The sequence below is a fragment of the Triplophysa rosa genome, linkage group LG4 (genome assembly GCF_024868665.1).
Source record: "Triplophysa rosa linkage group LG4, Trosa_1v2, whole genome shotgun sequence".
NCBI lineage: Eukaryota > Metazoa > Chordata > Actinopteri > Cypriniformes > Nemacheilidae > Triplophysa > Triplophysa rosa.
This window is the reverse complement of record NC_079893.1, coordinates 660097-684731: the sequence shown is the minus strand read 5'-3', so window position 1 is coordinate 684731 and position 24635 is coordinate 660097. Positions and strand designations below refer to the sequence as shown.

The 24635-nt window shown below is 39.3% G+C and overlaps 3 protein-coding genes across 5 annotated transcripts; 2 read left to right on the top strand and 1 right to left on the bottom strand.

Annotated features, from left to right (window-relative positions):
* The first annotated feature begins 815 nt into the window (after window positions 1-815).
* On the top strand, window positions 816-7910 carry tuba8l2 (tubulin, alpha 8 like 2). The gene is made up of 4 exons (XM_057330761.1): window positions 816-952; window positions 5486-5708; window positions 6616-6764; window positions 6850-7910. The coding sequence occupies exons 1-4, from the start codon at window positions 950-952 to the stop codon at window positions 7822-7824; spliced, it is 1350 nt and encodes a 449-aa protein (XP_057186744.1). The 5' UTR covers window positions 816-949; the 3' UTR covers window positions 7825-7910.
* Window positions 7911-8024: 114 nt separating this feature from the next.
* On the top strand, window positions 8025-13149 carry stk16 (serine/threonine kinase 16). Of its 2 annotated transcripts, none has more exons than XM_057330763.1 (8): window positions 8025-8916; window positions 9466-9600; window positions 9743-9962; window positions 10059-10192; window positions 10294-10414; window positions 10502-10597; window positions 10689-10810; window positions 11625-13149. In XM_057330763.1, the coding sequence occupies exons 2-8, from the start codon at window positions 9515-9517 to the stop codon at window positions 11764-11766; spliced, it is 921 nt and encodes a 306-aa protein (XP_057186746.1). In that variant the 5' UTR covers window positions 8025-8916; window positions 9466-9514; the 3' UTR covers window positions 11767-13149. The 2 variants fall into 2 exon arrangements, with proteins under 2 accessions (XP_057186746.1, XP_057186745.1); XM_057330762.1 differs by lacking the exon at window positions 8025-8916 and adding an exon at window positions 8968-9183.
* A 6978-nt stretch (window positions 13150-20127) lies between these two features.
* mnx2b (motor neuron and pancreas homeobox 2b) lies at window positions 20128-24162 on the bottom strand. Of its 2 annotated transcripts, none has more exons than XM_057332705.1 (3): window positions 23699-24162; window positions 21064-21226; window positions 20128-20490 (listed from the first exon to the last, which is right to left on the bottom strand). In XM_057332705.1, the coding sequence occupies exons 1-3, from the start codon at window positions 24160-24162 to the stop codon at window positions 20128-20130; spliced, it is 990 nt and encodes a 329-aa protein (XP_057188688.1). The 2 variants fall into 2 exon arrangements, with proteins under 2 accessions (XP_057188688.1, XP_057188689.1); XM_057332706.1 differs by having other exon boundaries at window positions 21064-21224; window positions 23724-24162.
* Window positions 24163-24635: the final 473 nt, after the last annotated feature.

Here is a 24635-nt window from a genome sequence, read left to right as displayed (position 1 = left end):
TGCTTTTATTTTACACGGCGTATTTAGCTCGCAGAGAAGCTAACGCAGTTTCGGTTAGCCGTACAACAACATATCGAGATAACTCAAAATGAAAAAAAACTCTATCCCTAAATGACCACCAAATTGTAAATCATGGTGACTTTTCCCCCAAATACTGTGTGTTGAAATACACCCATGTCTTGTGTGCTTATACTTGGGTGATTTTTTTTTGAAAACCTGAAAACGAGCAAATCTGTGTGACTTTACAAATGTGGGGAAACGTAACTAGTACCATTAAAATGAGTGGGAATTCATTTAAGTGGATATAGATTATTTGCAGTGCTTCTTATGACACATGAAGCTGTTGCTGTCATGAATATTCTCTGGCGCACCCTGGGTTTATATCTCCTGTATACTTTTGTTAATGGTCTTGAATGAAACAATTGAAATAAACATTTTATGAGAACCAAAAAATATATATAACATATCGAGATAACGACTTTGTGATCAGGCATTACAACTACCTACTAAATTGGGTCCTACGCGGACACAATTCACATGCTTTTAGGGGGTTTGACTAGAAGGGAGACAGCTACCGCCACTGGGCATGCGCACTTCAATACCGCATCATTTTTCTCACGCTGAAAACAATTGATTCATATCTTTGTATTATTGTAAGGTTATATTTAGGGTTGGGGTAGGTGTAGGCGTTAGCTAATGTAATTTATTGTGATTATATGGCGAGATTTTGCACCACTTCCGGCAGTAGCTGTGTCCCTTCTAGCAAAAACCGCTTTTGGGTGAGTGTGTGGAGGAGTGTCAGTTGGCCCCTCCTCTAGTGTGGATATAAACTCAAACTCATGTGAGCACACGCTGAAACTGTCTCACTCCAACCACTTTGCAGGTACTCAGTGAGAGGGAAACTCTTCTTCCAAGTATTTTCTGACAAAACATCCAATACTAAAGCAAAATGGTGAGTACAACAGTTGTTGTTGATATGTAGTAAAATCTACTAGAGGGAAATGTATTTCCTGCAAGTAAACATGTTGAGTAATCATTCACGTGTTAGGCAACGTTGAGCCGCAAGTCATGTAATGCGTAGCCTACTTTATTCGCTTTAATTCATGTATTCGCTTTAAATAAGGAACGTTTAAATGAAATTATTTGAATAACTGGGTTATCTGCAATAGAGTTTGTCAATAAAATAATAACAAATGTCAACTTTATTAGAAGTAAGATTTTTATAAACACAGTAAAGCACTATACAAAGGCTTTTGTACAATGAACAATAACAAACAACATTGTGTCATTTACTCTGATTTACCTTTGAAACTCGTGCTTACGTTACCTTTCCCATGCGATCGATGACGCATTTCCGTAATAACCAACATTTTAAATCTAGCGAATTGTTATTATTACTATTTTTTTTCATGTACATTTCTAACTCTATAACCGTGTTATCACTGGCATTAAATTAAAAAGCAATTAAATACGGCAACAAAAACAAGGGAACTCAAAAATAACATTTGCTATGGTATACCTTAACAGAAGTGGTATAAACATAATACTATTAGCTTATGTTCATGGTCTTTTTTTATTTTAGTCATACAAACATTTTAAGCTTGTTGTGACCAGAGCCGTTGAGATAGGAATGTGCTACGACACTCGCAGTCCTCCATTGTAAGAACGGAATGCGGAAGTAACTCGTGGAGCGACCAATAGTTCCAAACACTGCACTGAAGCCCATTCATTTCAGTGTCTCCAAACGCATTTACTGTATAGTTGATGATATAACTGCATGTTTATACATTTTAACCAGCTGGCGGACATATCTCATATTCATAGATCCACGTGACCACACGGCGGCGAGATCTAGTGTCTAACCAGAGCCGTTGAAAAACATGGTTCACGGAGCGCGCAATAGTTCCAAACGTTTCCAAACAGTGGTGACGTAAGGAATACCGTTTCCGGGTCCAATCATCTATTCATTTCAAGCGGGGCTACAGCTTAAACAGCTGTTAATGAGCACTGTTTGCTCACATCGCATAGTTAAGCGGAGCATTTATTAACTCGCAGTATACACTACAGTCACCAGGCTCACGGAATATCCGACATCAATATTTGAATAAATTGTGACTAATAAATCGCTGACTGGCCATGTGGGATTTCGTTACGAAGATAAAGCTTAGGGTCGTGGTTTTACGATAGCTTTACAGCTCATCATGAGCGTATAGCATTTTTTGTTGTTTGCCTTTAGCATCTTGTTGAGCGTTTGGACCCGGAAACAGTACATGACCTTCCATATATGGTGGTGCGTGACGTCAGACTAAACGACCGAATTTGAATGGATTTTAGCGGGAAAGACAACCGCAACTATATTTGCAATAGTTTTACTAAATAAATTGGCACATTGTGTACACCGATTACTACGTTGACTACATGTATAGCAGCATTTTGTCTGGGGAGTAATATGTTTAAAATGTATAAACATGCCGTTATATCATCAACTGTACAGCAAATGTGTTTGGGAGACAGTGAAATGAATGGGCTTCAGTGCCGTGTTTGATACTATCGGTCACTCCACGACACGAGTCACTTCCGCATTCCATTGTTTCAAACGGACGTCTGTGTGAGTGTCGCAACTCAACGGCTCTGCTGGTGACTATTTAAAATGGCTTCATTTCCGGAGACCGTGTACTGCATACTGATGTGCATGTTTATGTTCCCGTGTATAACACTTTAAAGACATTAATCAAAGCTACTAATGCTGCTAACAAATACACAAATCATAACTGAATATGGTTTTAAAACCATATAAACTCTACTTTTATGCACTGTTCATTCTACATTAAAATGGTAAACTCTGGTTGAGAACGAAATGCTGCACAACAAAACTGTATTGAAGTAGTTGTCAAGTCCCCGTACTAGACGTGTGTCTCCGAACTCATTTTCTGATGGAGAAGCTATTGTGAGCACATGTGTAGGAGTTTGTTTGTGTGCTGAATGCCAAGGGCATTGTGAAGCGTCTTGTTTGACCTCTGGATGTCACTGGCCTTTAGAAACAACTTATTTTATTGATGATCCACCATAACCTTTGAGCAAAATGCCTCTCTAAAACATGAAAATGAGATGCAAATAATGTTCTCTACAAACCAGAGGGTGAAGTCAGTACTCAAAGTTTTATCTCTGTCGTGTCGGGAAAATCACTATTAACCTTGTAACATAGTCACTTTTCAATCATTACCACGAATGACAAACTTGTCAGGAAAATGCAGATGTAAAACTATATAGATATCTATATTAGATAAATATTTTACTTGCATTAAAAAGTTTTCTATCTGATTATAAGAAAAATATACTGACCTACACTGAGAGTAAAAATATCTAAGCTAATTTGAAAGAAGCTTGCAGCGTAACGCATTACTAGTCAAATAGATTTATTTCTATATATTATATTATGTCGTATTGTATTTTTGTATGTCCGTGTTGCAGTTACAATACAATGCATTTTTACGTAGAGGACATGATATCAACTCACTGCAGGATGAAAAGAAGAGGAGGGTTGTGTTATGAAAAGAACTACTAGTGGAGAAAGATGACAACAACCCATAAATAACTTCTAACCTGGCTGCTATGCCCAAACTAGGCTGTGTAATCTACCCCCGACCCACCCCCTTTACCTCGGAGTCATCATATACTGATAGAGGGGCAAAAATAGCACAAGAGAAGAGAATGTAGAGGTCTGGATGTTTCTGAAGTAGAGCGGCTCTCTGGAGCACAGGCACAGATTCACGATCATTACACAGCACTTTTACTACAGCCAATGAGAGCCGGTGATGTCACGAATGTATACAGGTCCCCCCTCTTAACACATCTGGGTCATGTCACAAAAACAATGCAAACTTATCGTTTATTTGGAAAAATAAAGATTTTACATTCTTCTTTATTCCTATTACTTTAATGCAAAAAAAAAGAGATTCATTAATGATGCATTATTAAATCTGTATTTAAATGTAGATTTTAAAAAAGTGAGGAAAGCAAGATCACTTGCTTTATTATTTTTAATTTGTGGTAGGCCATCTTTTTGCGAAATGTCATTTATGAAAAGACAATGTGGTTTAATAATTATGTTTTTGTGTTTGTTAAACCCACGTATTTTATACTGAATAATAAAAGGAGATATTGTAATAAAAACAGAGAGACTTAGGATAGAACCTTAATGTTAAAAAGCTGATTATTCTTTTCCTATTCCTGTTCTGAAACCTTATAAAATGTTGTTTCTTAAAAAAAGGGCTGTTTGACAATAGTGTAAGAAAAATAAAGTAATTCAAATAAGGCGCGCTAAGCAGTGGGTTACAGTGCATTTTATAACGGCTAAGGGCGTTGTGTCATTAAAGTCATTAAAACCCCTTTAACTGTTATGAAATGCACTGCTGCGCGGCTTTTATACGACGGTTATTATCCGTAGCGAGGTTTCATGAAATAAAGTGATATTTAGGCTATGTAATGCGGTCAGCCGTTATAGATCGGAGTATTTGCTCAACCAATCAGAATCAAGGACCAGAACTGACCATTTTATAGAAAGAACTTTTATAATGACTATAACGTGCTCGCACAAGTTCAGATCTTCACTTTTACCATTTGTGTTATTCTTGCGTTCATGACTCATGTTTTCCGTGTTGACTCTAGAGGGAAAAACAAACGCTTTGAATACGATCTACAGGATTGCAACACACATTAGGGCACATGCTAGAAATTCCTCGTTGGGGCACAGCCTGCCCTAGCTTCAGAGAAAACCTGTCTGAGCTGTTGTGAACACCCCAAGCTGTTTACAGTCACGCAAAACATGGATGTGTTATACTGTAATTGTAATGAAGGTTTGTGGATGGCTCCGTCTGCCATATGAGCCAAGTGTCACATCATAAACTGTGTCCGGAGTGTTTAGGAAACTCCCTCTCCAAACAAAGCCATGCCTTTATGCCAAACGTCGTGGCTTTGTTGTCTCAGCTTTATTGTCTGGATAAGTGCAAACCCATGACCGGAGACAAAAACAGGTTTGAGGGCTTTACATGATCTGACCAGCACCGTTTCTCTCCAGGCAGCTGCACATGTCAGTCACCTGTCAGTGACCTCCATATCTGTGGTCTGCCCCCTGGTGGCCAAATAACGAACGACATAATGCTGGAAACCATAATATATCAAACAAATAATATTGACTTTGGATTGCAGACTTGACAAATCTGAGCTCTGTATGTGACATTTTGAGATGTCTTCTGAAACTATAATGACAGACACATTTGTGAGACTCTTTCTCAGAAGAAATATCTGCGACACGGATGAGACTTGCTCTTCATTTACTCTCATTGACGTCTAATGGAAATATTTGCGATATTAAAGAGCTCTTGTCTGTGGTTTTGCTTTATTATGGGCTGTGTTTCACTTTGGATGGGTCAGTGCAATTCCACGCAATGTTTGCCCGCTGGTAATAATGTGTTTCTGTCCACAGCGTGAGTGTATTTCTGTCCACGTGGGTCAGGCTGGTGTCCAGATGGGTAACACCTGCTGGGAGCTTTACTGTCTGGAGCACGGGATCCAGCCCGATGGTCAGATGCCCTCCAACAAACCCGTGGGTGGCCACGATGACTCATTCACCACCTTCTTCAGCGACACCGGAGCTGGAAAATATGTTCCACGTGCCATTTTCGTAGACCTGGAGCCTACAGTCATTGGTAAATATCAGCGCTTAAAGACATGAGATTAAAATAATAAGCAATGGGAAAGTCCTTTTTTACTTGGTCTTTTATTTTTCTGGAACACTAATCTAAACATCCATAAATCGAGATATGTTAAAGAAGTAAAGTGATCTTATGTTGTGCGTTGAGAGAAATCTAACAAAATGTTACGTTTTAGCTTAAAACAAGAAAATGGGTCAAAAAAGAATTCTTAAGCAAAACAAGATTATATTTTAACCTATTGTCAAACAGCTTTTATGTTTACGCAAGAACTTCACAAAATTCTATTAGATTTCGCTGAAATCAAGACGTAGATGAAATTGCTTCACACACAGCATAAAAATGATTTCTTTTAGAAGTAAAATGAACTTTTATTCTGTAATTTGTTACCTACCTAATAAACATTGTAGATACATTTTATTGTTGAGCCTAAACTTAACAACATAAACAATACTTCATATCTTCATTTTGCCTCACGTAAAAGTTTCTTGATTTAAACATTTTTTTGTGCTGAAAAACAAGACAAAAATATTAATACTTGTTTTTGTTTTTATAGTGAATAAGCGCAGCTTTTAAATGTATTGTTTTTTATGGGGCAATGGTACAGGACAATGCTTCATTATAGCCAATAACGATTAGTTTTAGTTTAATTGTGACATTTAATATTTAGGATTTTTGGTTTGTTTTACACAAAAGAAAAGAAAAGGCAAGTAAATGTATGTATCTACTGAAATGAATTTAACTAACAAAGCTATACATGAAAGAAAAGCCACGAAACATTTTGATTTCATGGGTTTTTCAATTCTTCAAATTCATCTCACGAGCCTGAAGACTGTGTACCATGTACTGCAACATGGCTTTGGGGGTTTATTAGCGAGTGATTTCTGGTGTTTTTCTGGTGCAGATGAGGTGCGCACGGGTACCTACCGTCAGCTGTTCCATCCCGAGCAACTCATTTCAGGCAAAGAGGACGCGGCAAATAACTACGCCCGTGGACACTACACCATCGGCAAAGAAATCATCGACTCCGTCCTGGACCGCATACGCAAACTGGTAACGTGAATCATTTGTGTTATGGAGAACTTCATCTCTAGTGGTGAAGAGAACGAGACTTTTATTCTGTCTGTCTTCCGCACAGGCCGACCAATGCACCGGACTGCAAGGATTCCTGGTCTTCCACAGTTTCGGTGGCGGCACCGGGTCTGGTTTCACCTCCCTTCTGATGGAGCGCCTCTCTGTTGACTTCGGAAAGAAGTCCAAGCTGGAGTTCGCCATCTACCCCGCTCCTCAGGTGTCCACAGCTGTGGTGGAGCCGTACAACGCCATCCTGACCACCCACACCACCCTGGAGCATTCCGACTGTGCCTTCATGGTGGACAACGAAGCCATCTACGACATCTGCAGGAGGAACCTGGACATCGAGCGTCCGTCCTACACCAACCTCAACAGGCTCATCAGCCAGATCGTCTCCTCCATCACCGCCTCTCTACGCTTCGACGGCGCCTTGAACGTCGACCTGACGGAGTTCCAGACCAACCTGGTGCCCTATCCCCGAATCCACTTCCCCCTGGCCACGTACGCTCCGGTGATCTCCGTCGAGAAGGCCTACCACGAGCAGCTCTCCGTCGCCGAGATCACCAACTCGTGCTTCGAGCCTAGCAACCAGATGGTGAAGTGCGACCCCCGCCACGGAAAATATATGGCCTGCTGTCTGCTCTACAGAGGAGATGTGGTTCCGAAAGATGTCAACGTGGCCATCGCTGCCATCAAGACCAAAAGAAGCATCCAGTTCGTAGACTGGTGCCCCACTGGGTTCAAGGTGGGCATCAACTATCAGCCCCCGACTGTGGTTCCCGGTGGAGATCTGGCCAAAGTGCAGAGAGCCGTGTGCATGCTTAGCAACACCACGGCCATCGCTGAGGCCTGGGCTCGTCTGGATCATAAATTTGACCTGATGTACGCCAAGAGAGCCTTCGTCCACTGGTATGTTGGTGAGGGAATGGAAGAGGGCGAGTTCTCCGAGGCCAGAGAAGACATGGCCGCTCTGGAGAAGGACTACGAGGAAGTGGGCATCGATTCTTTTGAAGAAGACGAGGAAGGTGAAGAATATTAAAAGGGGAAAGTGTTATTTTTCTACCAGATTTGGACAGAGAACGAGTAAAATAAAATCAAATAAAGATTCTAATTGTTTTCACTGTGGTTATTTCATTGTGTTTATGATCATTTCAAGTACAGGGAATTGTTTTTTATTTTGTGCCAGGAACATCCCATGTAGATTCTTAACCGTGCTGCACAAATACGCTACACAAGTCTACCACCACACTTATAAATATAGAGAATATTTGAAGAGTTTGGTTCCTAAATGAGATTCTTTTTTTCTCCAAAAAGCATGTTTTCTTTATCTTGCATTCCAATTAATATCAATCAAACTGCAAACTTGGTTTGTTTTGATTTAAGCCATGATAACAACCTAAAAAATACAGCTAACACAATAAAAACGTGATGTTTCTATCTCCATCTGACCCTCTGCACAACCCGAAAGCTCAATGGGTCACTCGTTATAAAGAATTTTATTATTGAAATATCGTTATTCTCACAATAGTTACCGTCAATAATTTTCAGCATTAAAAGTGTTCTTAATTAAAAGGTTAATGCTCCATGTTTAACAATTCTTTAAAAGTTCAAATTAACCATGTAATTATTTCTCTTTATAATTGGATTTCTGATGATGTTGTCCGTTTGAAACCTCATGTCCAAATTCGCTGTTTTTCAGGAAATCGCAAAACTGCTGTGCTTTTTAAACGATCTGATACTGTGATGTCAAAGTTGACAAGCACTTTTAATCCTTTTTATTGATTATATATTTGAAAAGATCAAGTGACAAACATGAAGGGCGACAATAGAAGCCTAAATGTTGACAAATAAAATGTAATCACTAAATATGGAGATTTTCAGAAGGACAGCAGCGATATGATATGTAAGTTATGTTTAAATTTTATGGGGTATCGCAAACAATGTTCCATTTACAACGATCAGCTTTTTTTATCACTTTGTTGTCAGGTTTTTCCGGATTTGCTGTGTAGCGGTGACGCATGGGTTAAATCAACGTCTCGCGTTGCGTCGTTGCGTTAACGTGACGTTGTTTTTATACACGGAAGAATCTCACCGGAGAAACAGTGGAGGAGCGCGAAGACTTTTCGTAAAGGTAAACCGAGTCTCATTCTCACTCTTTAAATGGGAGAAAACACGTATAATCCCATCCTGAGCATGTGTGATTCGTATTTAAATGAAACTTCGAATCAAGTGTGTGTGGTAGACACAGCGCAAACTAACGTTACATCACTGAAAGTGCCACGTTTGCTCTGGACGTGAATGCAAAGCTTGAATAATGTGAACGACACGCAGTAATGAATTAACGCACCTCATGAGGCGTTTTCTTCACAAAACGCAACGTCATGACGCAAGTAACGCTGTAAGTAATAGATTTTACTGGATGTGGATGGATGGACCAATGAAATTGTCTTGAATGTTCGCGATAGTGGCTGGGACGCCATGTGTACATATTTTAAAAGACCATCATCGCATGCTGAAAAGAACAAAAGAAACCGCAGAAATCGGAATGGGTTTAATGGTTATAATGGAAATTGTATTGGTTTTATATTGATATTACTGTAATGGTGTGTGTGGGTCACACATTGATCCTGTGACTCAAACAATCCAAATGAAAATGTCATTGTGAATTTTTTTTTGTCAGAGCCTCTTTTCCATTCCTGGTGGCACTGGTAAGCGATGCTCCAGAGAAGATGGGCCATGCTTTGTGTATCTGCTCTCGCAGTGCCATCACCATCGACAACAAGAAATACTTCTTCATCCAGAAACTAGAAGAAGGGTGAGATTACCAGAACAAATCTGTTTCTCTGTTCAGATCTCTAGCACATTGTCTCAAGATGCCTTACACACACGTGCCGCGCCGCGCCGGCGGTGGTCACAGACCGAGACGTGTACTACAAACTGGATTTCTTCTTCCCCAGTGGTTTCAGTTATGTGGACCTTGTGGAGGGATCAGACGACGGCCGTTTCTACGCTCTGAAGCGGATCCTTTGCCACGACCGCGAGGCTCGTCAGGAGGCTCAGACGGAAGTAGAGATGCACCAGCTCTTCAGTCATCCCAACATCCTCGCTCTGACCGCACACACCTTCATGGAGAGAGGAGGCAAATGTGAAGCTTGGCTGCTGCTCCCGTACATCAGTGTAAGCAGAGTGTTGTGCTGGCGGAGTATTGAAGGATAACGTGGTTGTACAGGTAATGGGTGCGTTTTACTGGCTTTCCTTTGACTTCCTGTGCAGAAGGGAAGTCTCTGGTCTGTTCTTGAGAAGCTGCGGGACAAGGGAAGCTCCGTGTCTGAGAGCCGCATCCTAAACATTCTACACGGTGTCTGCGAGGGCCTCCAAGCCGTTCATGACACAGGCTACGCACACAGGTACGCTATTATTGTTTGCCATATTTCTACGTTCTTCTAATATTCTGCTTTCGGTTGAACAAGAGTTTCATTCTTTTTTCACGTTTTCTGACGTCACTCAGAGACCTGAAACCGACCAACGTTTTACTGGATGAGAGCGATCGCCCTTATTTAATGGATTTGGGCTCCATGAACAAGGCCAGAATGGAAGTCCGGGGGTCGCGGGAAGCCATGAGGGTCCAGGTCAGATCTTCTCCTGTGCGCCTCTGCACAACCTTTATGAGCCGATGAAAACACGAAACATTCAATGGCGTTCTTTGCATTTCTTAGGATTGGGCCGCTCAGCGGTGCACCATCTCCTACAGAGCCCCAGAACTGTTCAATGTGGAGAGTCACTGCATCATCGATGAGAGAACCGATATCTGGGTCATTCTCTTTTTTACACCTATTTATTCTTATGGAACTGACGTCTCCTCTAATGCTAGTAAATGTGGCCTTTGTGTTGGTCTGGTTGTAGTCTCTAGGTTGTGTGCTGTACTGTATGATGATGCTGGAGGGTCCGTATGACCTCATCTTTCAGAAGGGTGACAGCGTTGCTCTCGCTGTTCAGAATCCCGTGTCCATTCCACAGCCTTGCAGGTGAGCTTGAGGTCTTGAGTATCTTAGTAACGTTTCCTCATTCAGCAGGAACTTTTATCCCAACCTGGATTATTTACAATACTTGAAAATGTATCCCGCAATGCAGTGGGTTCCACTTCACCTAAAAATGAACATTCTTTGTTCCAAACCTGTACAAATTTCTTTGTTCCGCCAAACACAAAGGAAGATATTTTGAAGAATGTCAGTAAGTAAACAGATCTCGTCCCCCATCGACTCCCATAGTATTTGTTTTCCTTACTATGGCTGTCAATGAGGAATGAGATCTGTTGCTGACATTCTTCAAAATATCTTTCTAATTAAACTGGTTTAGAACAACTTGGAATAGGACAATATCTGGCTGAGATACAACCGTTTAAAACTCTGGAATCTGAGAGCGCAAAAAAATCTAAATATTGAGAAAATCGCCTTTGAAGTTGTTAATCAGGGGCACTGTGGCAGACCAGCCACTCACAAAAATAAAGTTTTGATATATTTAAGGTAGGAAATTTACAAAATATCTTCATGGAACATGATCTTTACTTAATATCCTAATGATTTTTGGCATAAAAGAAAAATCGATCATTTTGACCCACACAATGTATTTTTGTCTTTTACTAAAAATGTTCCCGTGCTACTTAAGACTGGTTTTGTGATCCAGGGTCACAAATGATTTTGAAGAACTTCAGAAGAACTGTATTGAAAAGCGGACATCCACTGCTCGCTGAATTAAACTTGCCGTGGTTTTTATTTGAAGAGGATGTATTAAGAGATTGTGATATGTGTAATAACCGGCATGTCTCCGTCTTTCACACAGTTATTCTCAAGGGCTTCAAACCCTCCTCAGCTCTACCATGGTGACCAATCCTCAGGAAAGACCCAGAATCAGCTGGGTACTCGATCAAATCCGGAACCTTCGGGGCTCAGACGGGACAGCCGTTGATACGAACAGAGTATGATGCTCTCGCAAAGGGCTCGACTATAGGTCTCTGTTCTTGTTTTTCAATCGACTCTGGACTTTTTGGACTATGCACTCTCTCATTTGGACTCGCAGCCGGGTCATACCTCAGTCAGCTCAGAACACACACTCACACCATCACTGCATCAGTGTCCGGCTCCATTGACCCCAGAAACAAAAAAAGACCAAAGAACGACTTTTGTCATTTATACCACTCTGAACGGGCATTTGTTGTCGTGGAAATAATGTGCTGTTAGCTTGCCACGTCTTGTGGTTGTACTGTTTAAAAAACAAAAAAGGATTCTTTAATTGGTGTTAGTTCTATCATTTGAGCCGTTTGTCTCTGGGAGTTTGGGGTTTGTCCCAGCTTTCTTTTGTAGGTCCAGTGTTTCAAAGCCGTGAGACTGTCAGTGAGGCTCGTGTTCATTTCGTAAACAAATTTCTTTGTCAGTCGCTCAGAAGTCATTTGGTGGCATAGAAATGTCGACGGTTCAAAGAATGTGAAAAAAGACCAAGAAAATGGACTAACTGAAGGAGTGAGTGATCAACTGTGGGTCAAGCTTCTGTAAATTGCATCTGAGATCAATCTTGAGAAAGGATTTGTGAGGGGTGGTCGTTTTATCACTTTCCTATTTTAAGCGGTACAGAGGAATATAAAAAGACTTTTTCTCTTATTTCTTACAGTATTAGGTGGACGTGAATTAAGCCATTTAAAATGTTTTAAGCATAGATTTTAAGAATCATTCATGTTTATTTATTTCTGTTGCGGCCTCACTAGAAAGTGGACGAAACTTGCAAAGAAAGGAGTTAAAAATGAAGAAATGTCATTTTTACATTATTTTATTAACGTTCACTTTTTTCTCGTGGTTAATTTCAGTATAACAAATGAAACACAGATGATCGTTTGGTTTTCTTTATGCAAAATACAATTCTCTTTTTCTCTTGATTTTGGTGAAATATAACTGTACTTGTAATAATCATTTGTGAGATTTACCCACGATGGTTTAACGGGCCAGTTTTATCATAAATGTAGAATGAATTAAACATTCCCGTTACACATTGAGTGTGTTTTTGCTGTGAAGAAGGGCCTAGCTGTATTTCTGTCTTTGACAGTTTTAACTTCATGATGATTTAAGGAACATAATCGTGACATTCATATTAATTGCCAGCGTCATAAGTCTTCAGTCCTGGTTTATTTGACAGAATAACGTCGGCTTGATCACATGTTCATGTTTCTCTGTTCTGTTCAGGATTTTTCTCAATTATGCAAATCTCGTTATTTACAGGATGTAAGACTATAAACATGCATCTTTTGCTGTTCATTTACGTTGTGTGGTTCATCTTTTTTTTTTTAACGGTGAATAAAGTGTAAAACGAAGAGTGACCGGTGGTTTTGTCCTGTATTTGGGATTTTGAAGTGTTCAGGATGACCACATGGGGGCACTGCTGCTTAAGTTGTTGACTGTAGACTGACGTTCTTTTTTTGTTTGTTGTTGTTTATCTTTTGCATATGTGATGGGTTTTGAAATGTATAGTCATCCAGCCAGACTTTCACAGCATTACATGCAGCATTACACCCCTTTAACAATCTGAGAAATGTAAGTATTTCAGGAAAACAAGGGGGATAGAGAGACGGGTGCATGTCAACTTGTGAACAGGATTTTGTCTTCTGAGAAAGTTAATATATGAGGTAACTTCTAAAGGGCATTGCAAAGTGGAAGATAAGATCTTTAAAGAAAATACTAACAACTTATTCAGATTATCTGGTTCAAAAGCTTTCACAAACCATTATAACACTCTTAAGCCACTTGATTTGTTATTTTGTTTTCCATCTCAATGCATCATAGTACTTTGATATATATATATAGTGCGGTCTTAGTACCTTATGTAGGAAATTAAATCAGTAATATGCTGATTTGTAATCATTTTCAGAATTTGGATTTTGAATATTATTGATTTTGTCCTCTTTCGTCAGATCAGCATGTATTCATTCTTTAACAGAACACTAAAGAGACGTTTACAAAGGAAAAGCTCTTTCACATGTTTCCCATGATGCACGAGTAAGAGTCATTTACAACATAAACAACACACCAGTTTGTCCAGAATTTCTCTTTACACTTAATGACTTGAATGATTGATGCACGCTCTTGTTTGATTTGTTTCATGTTATTTATTTAGTGGCCAACCTTCAAGAAAACATTTATTTCCAATGACCGAGAAAACCTCTGATCAGGTCCTGTTGTTTGCTCTTTGCTGTTTCTTGATGAAACTTCCATCACAGTCACTTTAGGCATCTGAATTTATGGTTGACGGGGGTTGTGCGGGTCAAATGTGACGTTCTGACTCACTGTTCATCTCACTCAATCTCATCAATGACCCCGACGCCAAAGAGAGGCCGTAAAGGTGTTTCTCTAGACATCCTCGACGTAATGCCCAGACAAAGATGCCGTTCCAGTGGGGTGAATTTGCATTTTCCATCCATGTAAACCATCCCAAGTCCGGATAATAATTCATTAGACAGAAACAATGTTTATGGTTGGAGGAGCGTGCAGCGCCATCACCTCATCGGTCGGCCAGTGCTACTTTCATGATCCCTTGGGCTATGAAATGATGTCATGTTTTAGTCAAGGTCAAGCGTAACCTCCCTTTGTTTTCTCAGCATCCCTGCTAGGTACACTTCAAAAATAAAATATATGAACAAACCCAACCGCTGAGATGTTTCAGTCCATTGTTTGGCCGATAAATTGTTTTAGGAAAATGAAACCGTATTTGATCTAAACATGAGGCATTTTGTAGAGTGTTCAACATTATAGCCGACATGGTCAACTTGCTTTTAAAGCTGAAATTGAGACATATTAAATATGTTTAAAAGATCACATTAAGGTGGAGTGCACAGGGATGCTTTTGTTGTCTTGTCATTTTTATGACATCTTTACATCTAAAGTCACCCTGCACAGTGATGTTTATGTGTTGTAAATTGGTTGCCAGGGTGTTGCTAAGGTGTTTTGAGTGTTTTTTAATACATTCCTTTCCAGTTAATGGTTTTCTGTGTGGCGTTGCCCATCAATATTAGCTATCCTGTTAAATAGAGAGTTTTTATTTACCGTGCATCCAGTTGTTTTTAACCCACAGTTGGGTAAAATATAGACGAACCCAATCGTTCTTTTAAAGGGACAGTTCACCCAAAAATGAAATTCTGTCACTTATTCACTCTCTTGTCATTTCAAACCTGTGTGGCTTTCTGTCTTGTGCAGAACACAAAAGAAGAAGAAGTGGTACACATTCACTTCTATTGTATGGACACAAAACCAATGCAAGTCAACGGGTAACGCTGTTGTTCAGTTCAAATTTTCATTTTCATTTCTGGGTGAACTATCTCTTTAAATGAACCTAGAAAATATCATCTGACCCAACCAGCATTTTTTTATAGTGCCACTTATAAGAAGGCAGTCAGAAAGCAGCTGGTCACAGAGAACTATACCAACACCATAAACCATCTCCTGCTTTATTGATTTGGCGATGAATCAATTAGTGAATTATTTAATTAGCCAGGGATTATGGGTCAATGTTGAGTGCCTTTGATCCTCTGTTTCTCCGGGTCAGTAAATCACCTATCAGCCATAAAGAGACAGTCTGGGAAAGGTGGTGTAAATGCGTCACATTGCGCGTCACGGTCAAGTTCTGTGTATATCGTGTCAAAACGGTGTTCCAGTGTTTTCCTGCCGACTTTGCATTTATTGAATGTGATAATTAACCATGGTTTTACTATAATAAACTTTGCTTTTGGGGTTTTAGATGTAGTAAAATCATGGTAACCGCAAACTAACCTGGTTTTACTGCAGTAACCACACTGCTAGTAGGATTTATTCTTTTTGTTTGAAATTGTTTGAAATTTACTTTAAAAATAAATGAACGCAAAAAAAGTCAACCCTACTCCTACAAATTGTTTTGTTCAGTGCGTAGTTTAAAGGGATGAAAAATGAACATTCTGTCATGAATTACTCACAGATGTGTATAAATGTCTTTGTTCTGATGACAAAGGGAAAGATATTTGGAAGAATGTTATCAACTGACATTTCTAGGACATCTACATAGGAAAAATTAAAATGGTAGTCAAAGGTGCCCCAGAACTTTTCGCTTTCCTACATTCCTCAAAATAGCTCATTTTGTGTTCAAAAGAACCCAACAACTATACAATTATGTTTCTACTACACTGTCAGAAAAAAAGGTACTGTGCAGGTACAGTTTTGTTCCTATAGGAGTACAAAATATTTAATTGTACCTTTAAAGGTCCACAATAGGTCCTTAGGGTACAACTTACAAAGGTACAACAATATGTGAAAGGTACATTTGTGTACATTTTGTGTTTTTAGTTTAGCTACAGTATATAGCTCCAATTACCTCCACTTATTTTTCTCATTTTTTATTTATTTAATGTGTGCCAATAACATCACAACACCATATTAAAGTCAATGGTGCCACAGAAATCTCAGTTGATGACATTCTTCCAAATATCTTTCTGTGTGTTCATCAGAACCAAGAAATGTATACAGATTTGTAACAACTGGAGAGTGAGTAGGCCTAATTCATGACAGAATTTTCATTTTTGGGTGAACGGTCCCTTTTACTTTTTACAGTTTTTACGAAAACAAATCAGACTGTGCTACACTTTTACTAAGATAAAACGTTTTCTTAAGGGTTCGCACATGAAAAACTACTGTAGCATTCTGTAGTATTAACTATTTTAAACTGTAGTAAAATTCCTAAATGTTTACTACAGTATTTACTACAGTAGTTAATACAGAATGCTAGTACTGTACACTGTAGTAATTTTACCGCATTTTACTACAGTACAGGCTACAACAGTTTAGTTTAGTATTTGTATGTGGGTTGACCGACTCAGTATTTGTAATTGTATTATATTTGACCTCATTGAATTTATCGCGCGTCAGAACGGAGGCCTGCACATCTCTTAAACAATCCGAGAACCATCAGCTATAATAACCACATCGCCTTCGCTTCAACTTTGGGTGGCCCGAACACTCACATCACGTTCACATCGCTCGCGTATAAAGCAAACACGGGCCACTTTCTAAGCGTGCATTCAGAAATCACATCTCAAGGATAGGGCGGTTATTTATTGCGGCAGGGAAAAACAAACACGGCCTTTTGCTGACTCCTAGCCATTCACAATCACGGTGACGGCGAGCTAGTCGCTTATCTTGATTATTAAGCCACATTTCGCATCTGTTTGATAGATTTCCCGCAAGCATAATAAATGCCTGTCCCGAACACAACGTTGCCTTTAAAGAGAACAGGCTCAGGCTTTTTCAATAAACTTTATTACTGAAACTTGGCCTTTTTTGCGCGCGTTTGGGGCACGGCTGAAGTCGCGACAGATGTGAATTTATGGGCCCGGTTTCTCATTCCCTTACCTTCCCATTAGCTTAAGTGACACGACAGGGCCGCGCAGAAATCTCAAGCAATACGGGTGATTGCTTTGAAAGATCACACAATCTGTTCATATTCCCGTAATGAGTCTGATTGATTAAACTACAGCCTATAAATATTTTACGAGGTCGTGTCGCTCAAGTTATTGGGCGTGATTTGTCGCTAGGCGAATTGGTGGAGTCGCGTTTACTCGTTTCGCTGTGAAATTGACATTTTCATGCGGATAAAAGGGACGGATCGGACTGCAGGTTGGCGCAAATCGGATTATTTCCACGATGCGTGCACGTGACTTTTGGTCGTCGTGTTTAGAAAATAACAGTAGGCCAGTCAATACGTCACGACACTCTATAAGTATTTTATTTATTATGAAGTGCAGCGTTTGGTCAAGACTTTATAAAAGACTAGATTATGTTTTCTGAAGTATTAAAGATGTCCATGCTGATAGAACCATGATGCTTTGTTAGGTTGCTATTGGGCTGCAAAAGTGTTCTATTCCATTGTCTCTGACATTTTCTTCTGTAAACACAAAAGAAGATAGTTTGAGAAAAGTCTCAGCGGTTTTGTGAGTCAATGGGGTTCGGTGTTGTTTGATTATCAACATTCCCCCAAAATATCTTATTTTGTGTTCTGCAGAAAAAAGAAACTCGTACAGGTTTTGAATGACATGTGAATAAATGCTAAACATGTTTTATATTTTTGGCTAAACTATCCCTTTAAACACACAGTAACATGCACACTGTCGTATAAAATACATCCTCTTCTTTACATGCGTCAGGAATCCTTTTCTTGACTTTGAAAACCTGGCTGGTCTAACACTCTTGAGCGTTTCATTGACAACGCATTCACAACGCTCTCCTATATAATCACACTAAGGGAGCGTGGACAATTTACCACGCCTAAAATGAACCGTTCAATCTCTAAAAATGAGCAAAAAACAAACTGAAAGCCCGTCCTTGTTTCCAGGTTTTCCTCCAGGTTGAGTTTTAACAAGACAGAGACATCAGCCAGTTAAAAATGCATTTCATCATTACATAAACACGCTGTCCTGTCGTCTCGAGTCGTTCTTCGTTTAATCACCGTCCTCACGCAAACACCCAATAAAATGCCTGGTTTTAGTCGCGCTCTCAATCATTTTGCTTTTGTGTGGGTTTTTTTGGAAATGAAATAAGAGCGGTGACATCATCATCAGGGGTTGGTTTCATTACTCGCTCTTCATTAACTTAATTATTTCGCTATCAGTAAACTCGGGCGAATAATTCAGATTTGAGAGCCGGGGTTGTAAATAACCCATCGCAGGTTTATGATCGCAGCAGATCGGCGGTGTTAATCATCCTCGCTGTCAAAGGCAGGACACATATGCTGCTGGACCTCAGTGCTATTGACGCAAAAAAAGCAGATCATATTCATTCATATACATTTGCAACGTTGTAAATAGTCACGAATTGCGGTAAGAATGTCATCTTAGCTGAAAAGAAAGTAGATTCACACAGTTGTGTTCCTTTTGTTTATTTTCATCAGTTTACGACAACACAGACAAATATCACGTTTATACAACCGTGTTCACCGTCTTTGCGGCATTCAGCGTAAATGATTTAAATAACATTATAGACGACAGCAAACATGTTTGTGTTCGCAACACAGACGCATGACTGAATATTTACATGACGTGTTTCTATACAAATAAATATTTAGTATGTAAATTCAACCTCTCCAACAGTTTATTACTTGATATTCCAACATGATTTAATATATAAGGATGCTATTTTGTTGTAATTGTTAAGAGTAATGAAACGTGGAACTTGTAAATGGCTTTGTAAACCACCAGGCAATAAAATCATCATTTTCACAGAGCTGCATTTAGTCAACTCAATTCAATGTCGTTATTTATGTTTTCTTATATGAAATGTCAAATTGTACTAAACTGAGTGCATTGAATGATATATTCACAACATCTGATTCTATTTACAGAGAAACAAAATAAATGACGAATGAACCTTCTGGTGTTCCTCGTTGTGACTCACACTTCTCCTCTTGGTCAAAAGTGAACACCTAAAATCAAACTTATTTTTAAAGTGGAATCTATTTTCGATCAGTGTGATAATTTATGTAAAATGTACGCAATAATTATGATTTGTTTTCTTCTATTAAATATAATATTATTATGAAGAATATTTTTGTTTGTTTAATAATTAGTATTTTTAAAGGCAATATTTATGCAATAATTATGATCTGTTTTCTTCTATTAAAAATGATATTACAACAGTTTTCCTCATATTTTTGTTGAATAATTAAGATTTTTAGGGAACGTTATGGCTTTGAGCAATATTTATCTAATAATTATGATCTGTTTTTTTCTATTGAATAATATAGTATTTGTCTTGTTCCCTTGGCAGAGAGAAGTAGACTGACTTTTTTAAAGACCTTTTTGAACCCCATCTAATAGTGTTTTGTGCACATAGCAAGAGGCACGAGTCGCAACGTTTCGTAACAAAGTCAAACTCATTCAAACATAGCACTTTTTTCCTGTTTCCAATACATTTCCTATGGTGGTCATTATTGACCGACGACCACAAGTGTGACGATTTTCACAGTGCCACATAAGTTTTGTGCCATTGCCATAAAGTAAAAAAATGAAGAAAAAGTTTTATGTTCAAAAGTGACCAATGAATACCAGAGGGTCGATGTATGTCTTCCTAAAAACAACATGTACGTTTTATATATTGGTTTGTTTGTTTTGGGAATGTGTTTTTCTGAACTGGAAGAACGTCTCCTGAGGCGATTATCAGTACAATTTTGGTTGGTTCATTATTTCATCTCAGTTTTTAAGTGATGCCTATCACAGGACTGCATGATATTGCTGTCAGTTCCTGCAGTCTGTTTTACAAACTCAATTTCGACTTCCGGAGTCTTTTCATAAGCCCGCCCCAATCTTCCTGTCAGCCCCAACCTCGTCCATGTCGTCATCGGAGAACGAGCTATCCGGGTGGTATCCCAGTTCAGCCGTGTGGTGCAGGTAATCTGTGGAGCGATGGATGTTGAGGTTGTTCGTGAATTTGTGTTTGTCTCCGTCTTCCTCATCATACTCTTCGTCTTCCTCGTCGATATCTTCCTCCAGCTCATCCATACCTGAGGCCCGGCGGCCGTCTCTTCCTGGCCTCTCATTGGTCGACTTGGTTCCTCCCCGTTGGCGTTCGGCCTCGCCCTGAGCGGCCTGTTCTTTAGCCTTACGACCGCGTTTCCACTTCATCCGACGGTTCTGGAACCAGATCTTCACCTGGATACACACGCAATGGATGTTTATCATTTTGTATATTGTTTGGCCTATATCAAATTAAAAACATATAACATATGACATTGAAATATTTGATTTTAAAGTCACCGTGAAATCAAACAGGAAAACTCTTAAGTGTTTTACACGGTGTTGCAGTGATTATTATAAATGATTTATCCGTGCACACCATTATAATTTTTTTATTCATTTGTGCTTGTAATCTTTAATCAAAAACGTTACGCTCCTCTCCCCCTCTCAACATTCACCACATGACGTCAGCAACAAAAAAGAGCTAGGAGTATACTGACTGTCCAAAAAAAATAATAATAAATAAATAAATAAAAAATAATAATAAAATATATATATATATATATATATATATATATATATACTGATTGTCCAATGGCCCTCCCCTACAGGCCCAACTTACAACAAACCAATCAAAACATTTTTTTCTAATTTCAGAAGCAGTTTCAATCGGATACACGTCACAATACGGAAAAGAAGACACTCGCAACTTCCGTTTCACGGTGACTTTAAGGACAGTTCTGAGGGGATATTCAGCTGACGCTTCACCTGTGTTTCGGTCAGCATGAGCGATGTGGCGACCTCGAAGCGTTTGGGTCGTGAGAGGTACTTGTTGAGTTTAAACTGGTTCTCCAGCTCCAGCAGCTGTTGACTGGTGAAAGCCGTGCGCGGCCTGCGACATTTTCCCATTAAACCAGACTGGGGTGCTGCTGTAAGTCAAACACAATCATGAATATATCGAACATACAAAAGACTGCGCATGCCCGAAGATGCCATAACATTAAAGTGAAAGTGACCTATTTAAAGGGACAGGTCACCCAAAAATAAACATTCTGTCATCATTTACTCACCCTCAGATTGTTCCAAACCTGTATATATGTGTTTGTTTTGCTGAACACAAAGGAAGAAATTTGGAAAAATGTCAGATCTCGCCCCCCATTTACTGCCATATAGGGGAAATAAATACTATGGGAGTCAATGGGGGGTGAGATCTGACATTTTTATAAATATCTTCCTGTGTGTTCAGCAGAACACAGACATGTATACAGATTTTTTGGGTGAACTGTAACTTAAACTGTCACTGGGGGCAGTCGTGGTCTAATGGTTAGAGAGTCGGACTCGTGACCAGAAGGTTGCCGGTTGGATTCTCAGAGCCGGCGGGTAACGACTGAGGTGCCCTTGAGAAAGACACCTGACCTCTACTTGCTCCCCGGGCGCTGCAGTGATAGCTGCCCACTGCTCCGGGTGTATGTTTGTTCACCACTTGCTGTGCGTGTGTTCACTACTCTCTGGATGGGTTAAATGCAGAGGTCACATTTTGGGTATGGGTCACCATACCTGACAAATAGGTCACTTCACTTCACTTAAACGATCAATGAAAAAGATTTAAAGGGATAATTCACCTAAAAATAAAACTTCTTTCATCATTTATTCACTCTCCTGTGATTGTACACCTGTAAGTGACTCTTTTTTCAGTGGAATACAAAAGAAGATATTTTGAGGAATGTCTCAGTGTTTTGTGTCCATACAATGGGAGTCAATGGAGTTCAGTGTTGTTTGGTTACAAGCGTTCTTCAAAATATCTTCTTGTGTTGATCAGAGGCATCATTCACGTTTGTAAAACTGAAGACGTGGGGTTATGGGTTTGTTTGAGGCAAAGCTGTTAGTAATGTTGAAGTTCAACATAACTTTATATTGATCTTATTTAAACTGTAAACTGGCATAAACATTTAGCAGCATTTTTTCTAAAAGCCCACACTAATGCTCTTGAAAACCCTGTAAATCTGTTCCAAATTAATAACAGGCCTCTTGTGCCTCTATATAAAAATTAAGCACCAGGCAGGCAAAAAGGACATGAGCCGCTGTAATCCACGTCTAGATTATTTTTATGAGATTTTTGTCTCTTTTATATAAAGTCAAGGACTCGCGGGGCTGGAAAAGGAAGTCCAGAATTTGCAGCTATCATTTACCATAATAGCTGTTCTGCAGCTTATTGTTGAACACAACGGATGCCATAAAACCCAAGAGCAAGCCATTAACTTAATGAAAATTCAATGAACGCTTTTGGGATTTTATTGATGAACTGCAGTATGTTTAAGGCGTGTGTTTATTGTTTCTCTTTCGCACAAAGATAGTTTCCATCAACCTGACATTTATGGCTTTATAAAGAAGCCAAAAATAAAATTATATTATTACAGTTTGGTATAAATCCTGGTACCCTGGTTTAGATGATCGTTTAGTCAGAGAGTCAAAATGACTTTATTGTTGAGTTGTCGTTTTCTTTAAGTACCTAAGGATAAAATAATATTTTTATCATGTCTAAGCACTGCTGTAATGTATCATGCATATGCAGGTAAAATATAGAATGCATTTCAGAAAATTGTTAATATATAAAAACCTTATCTTAAATGTAAGCATTTTTTACTTCATTTAATATATATATATATATATATAATCTAACAGATGTTCAACTAATTTTATAATATGACCACCATAATTTCAGTTTAATAATCAAAGGTTAATCATTTATCATGAATACAGTAATTGCTTGGTGACAAATTAACCCCTGTGTTTTAAGAGTGGCAGGTGAGAGTAACCATAGCCCCCCCCCTCTGTTTGCCTTTGCACTTCTTTGATTACCTTGAAAAGGATTTTGTGGTCCTTCACAATATTTGCATTCAATATGACAATAGCAGTGATGCAAGTTCTGTTGTATTTTTTTCTCACCAGACAGACACTGTTATCTTAATTTTTAATAAAGGAAATTTAGTTTAGTTGCCAACAAACACGGAACAAGATTTGTAAGGTTTTGTTTTTATTAAGAGTCTAAAACGCTCACCTATTGATTACAGTTCATAAAACGTTAAATATCATTACATAATACTTTATAATGCTTAGTAGGTCATTGGTTAATTGACATTCAAACAGTTGGAAGTGTCATGAAATTGTGAATTCTATATCTTGGTTAATTTCATTGTTTTCATATAGGCTATGCACACATTTAAATACAGTAACGATCTTTTTAATCGTTCTATAATGTTTGTTTTTGCAAAGTGTTACACATCCATCTAAGTGATTCCACAACATTTTCTCACTTCATAACTTTCATTTGCAAGATTTAAAATGTGTTAACAACATCTTTATATCTGCAGGCACATTCTAAGTTATCTGTTAATCAGGATATAAATATATGTTTAAACCCCACTCACAAGTGTAATCTGGAAGTCGCGGCAGCATGATCCCAGCTCGCATCCAGTGCTCCAGGGGTAAAGATCCAGCCATTGCCGCCGCCTTCAGCTGCTCCGGATATGGATGCACCAGCTGCGTAAAACCCGAGTACGCCAAAGCAGGGTGCTGGCCTCCCAAAGCTGAGAGAGGGTACATGGGAGCAGAGTACATGCCCGGGATCGAGCCTTGGTGAAGACACGCGAGTCCTGGGTGCGGGAGATTGAGCAGACCTGGTTTAGGTATGATTCCAGGTTGAAGGTGAAGTGTTGTCCCGCGTGGAGACGGGGTGTCCGCGCGCCTGCAGGACACCGGGCTGCCCGTCGGGCTGTCGCTGCTGAGTCCGGGTGATACTTCTCGGTTCCCTCTGTGTGTTTCTTCAGCCAGAAGGGCGTCGATCCGGAAGTTTTTAGATTTTTCCATCGCAAAACTTTTGAGTCGCTTGAAGTGGCCAGTGTAGTGAGTGCGTTTTGCGTTTAAACTCGATTACCCGATGTCTTCTTGTCTTTAATCAATTAAAGAGCTGTAAAATATTTTATCCCCTGATGCCTACCCATTTGGATCCCACCCAATGAGACGCCAAATTATCTATCTACAGTTTTCTTGCGTATTCCCAAAAATGTATGCGCAATAAAGTGGCTGGAAATGAAATCCAGAACCCGTTCCTGTGGCTCTGAGTGCTAAATTCCTCTAAAGTACGACTCTGTGAAACAGCATCCCTTTCATCCACTGTTCTCTGAACTTTCCTGCGCGTTCACATCTTCAGTCATAACGCCTGCGTGCGCGCTCATTGGCTGCGGAGGAGTTGATCACTTGACAGTTTTCTAATTAACTAACCATACTGTAGTTACTACAGGCTCGCCGAGGTCGTCCTTGTGCTGTTTCTTCACCATCAT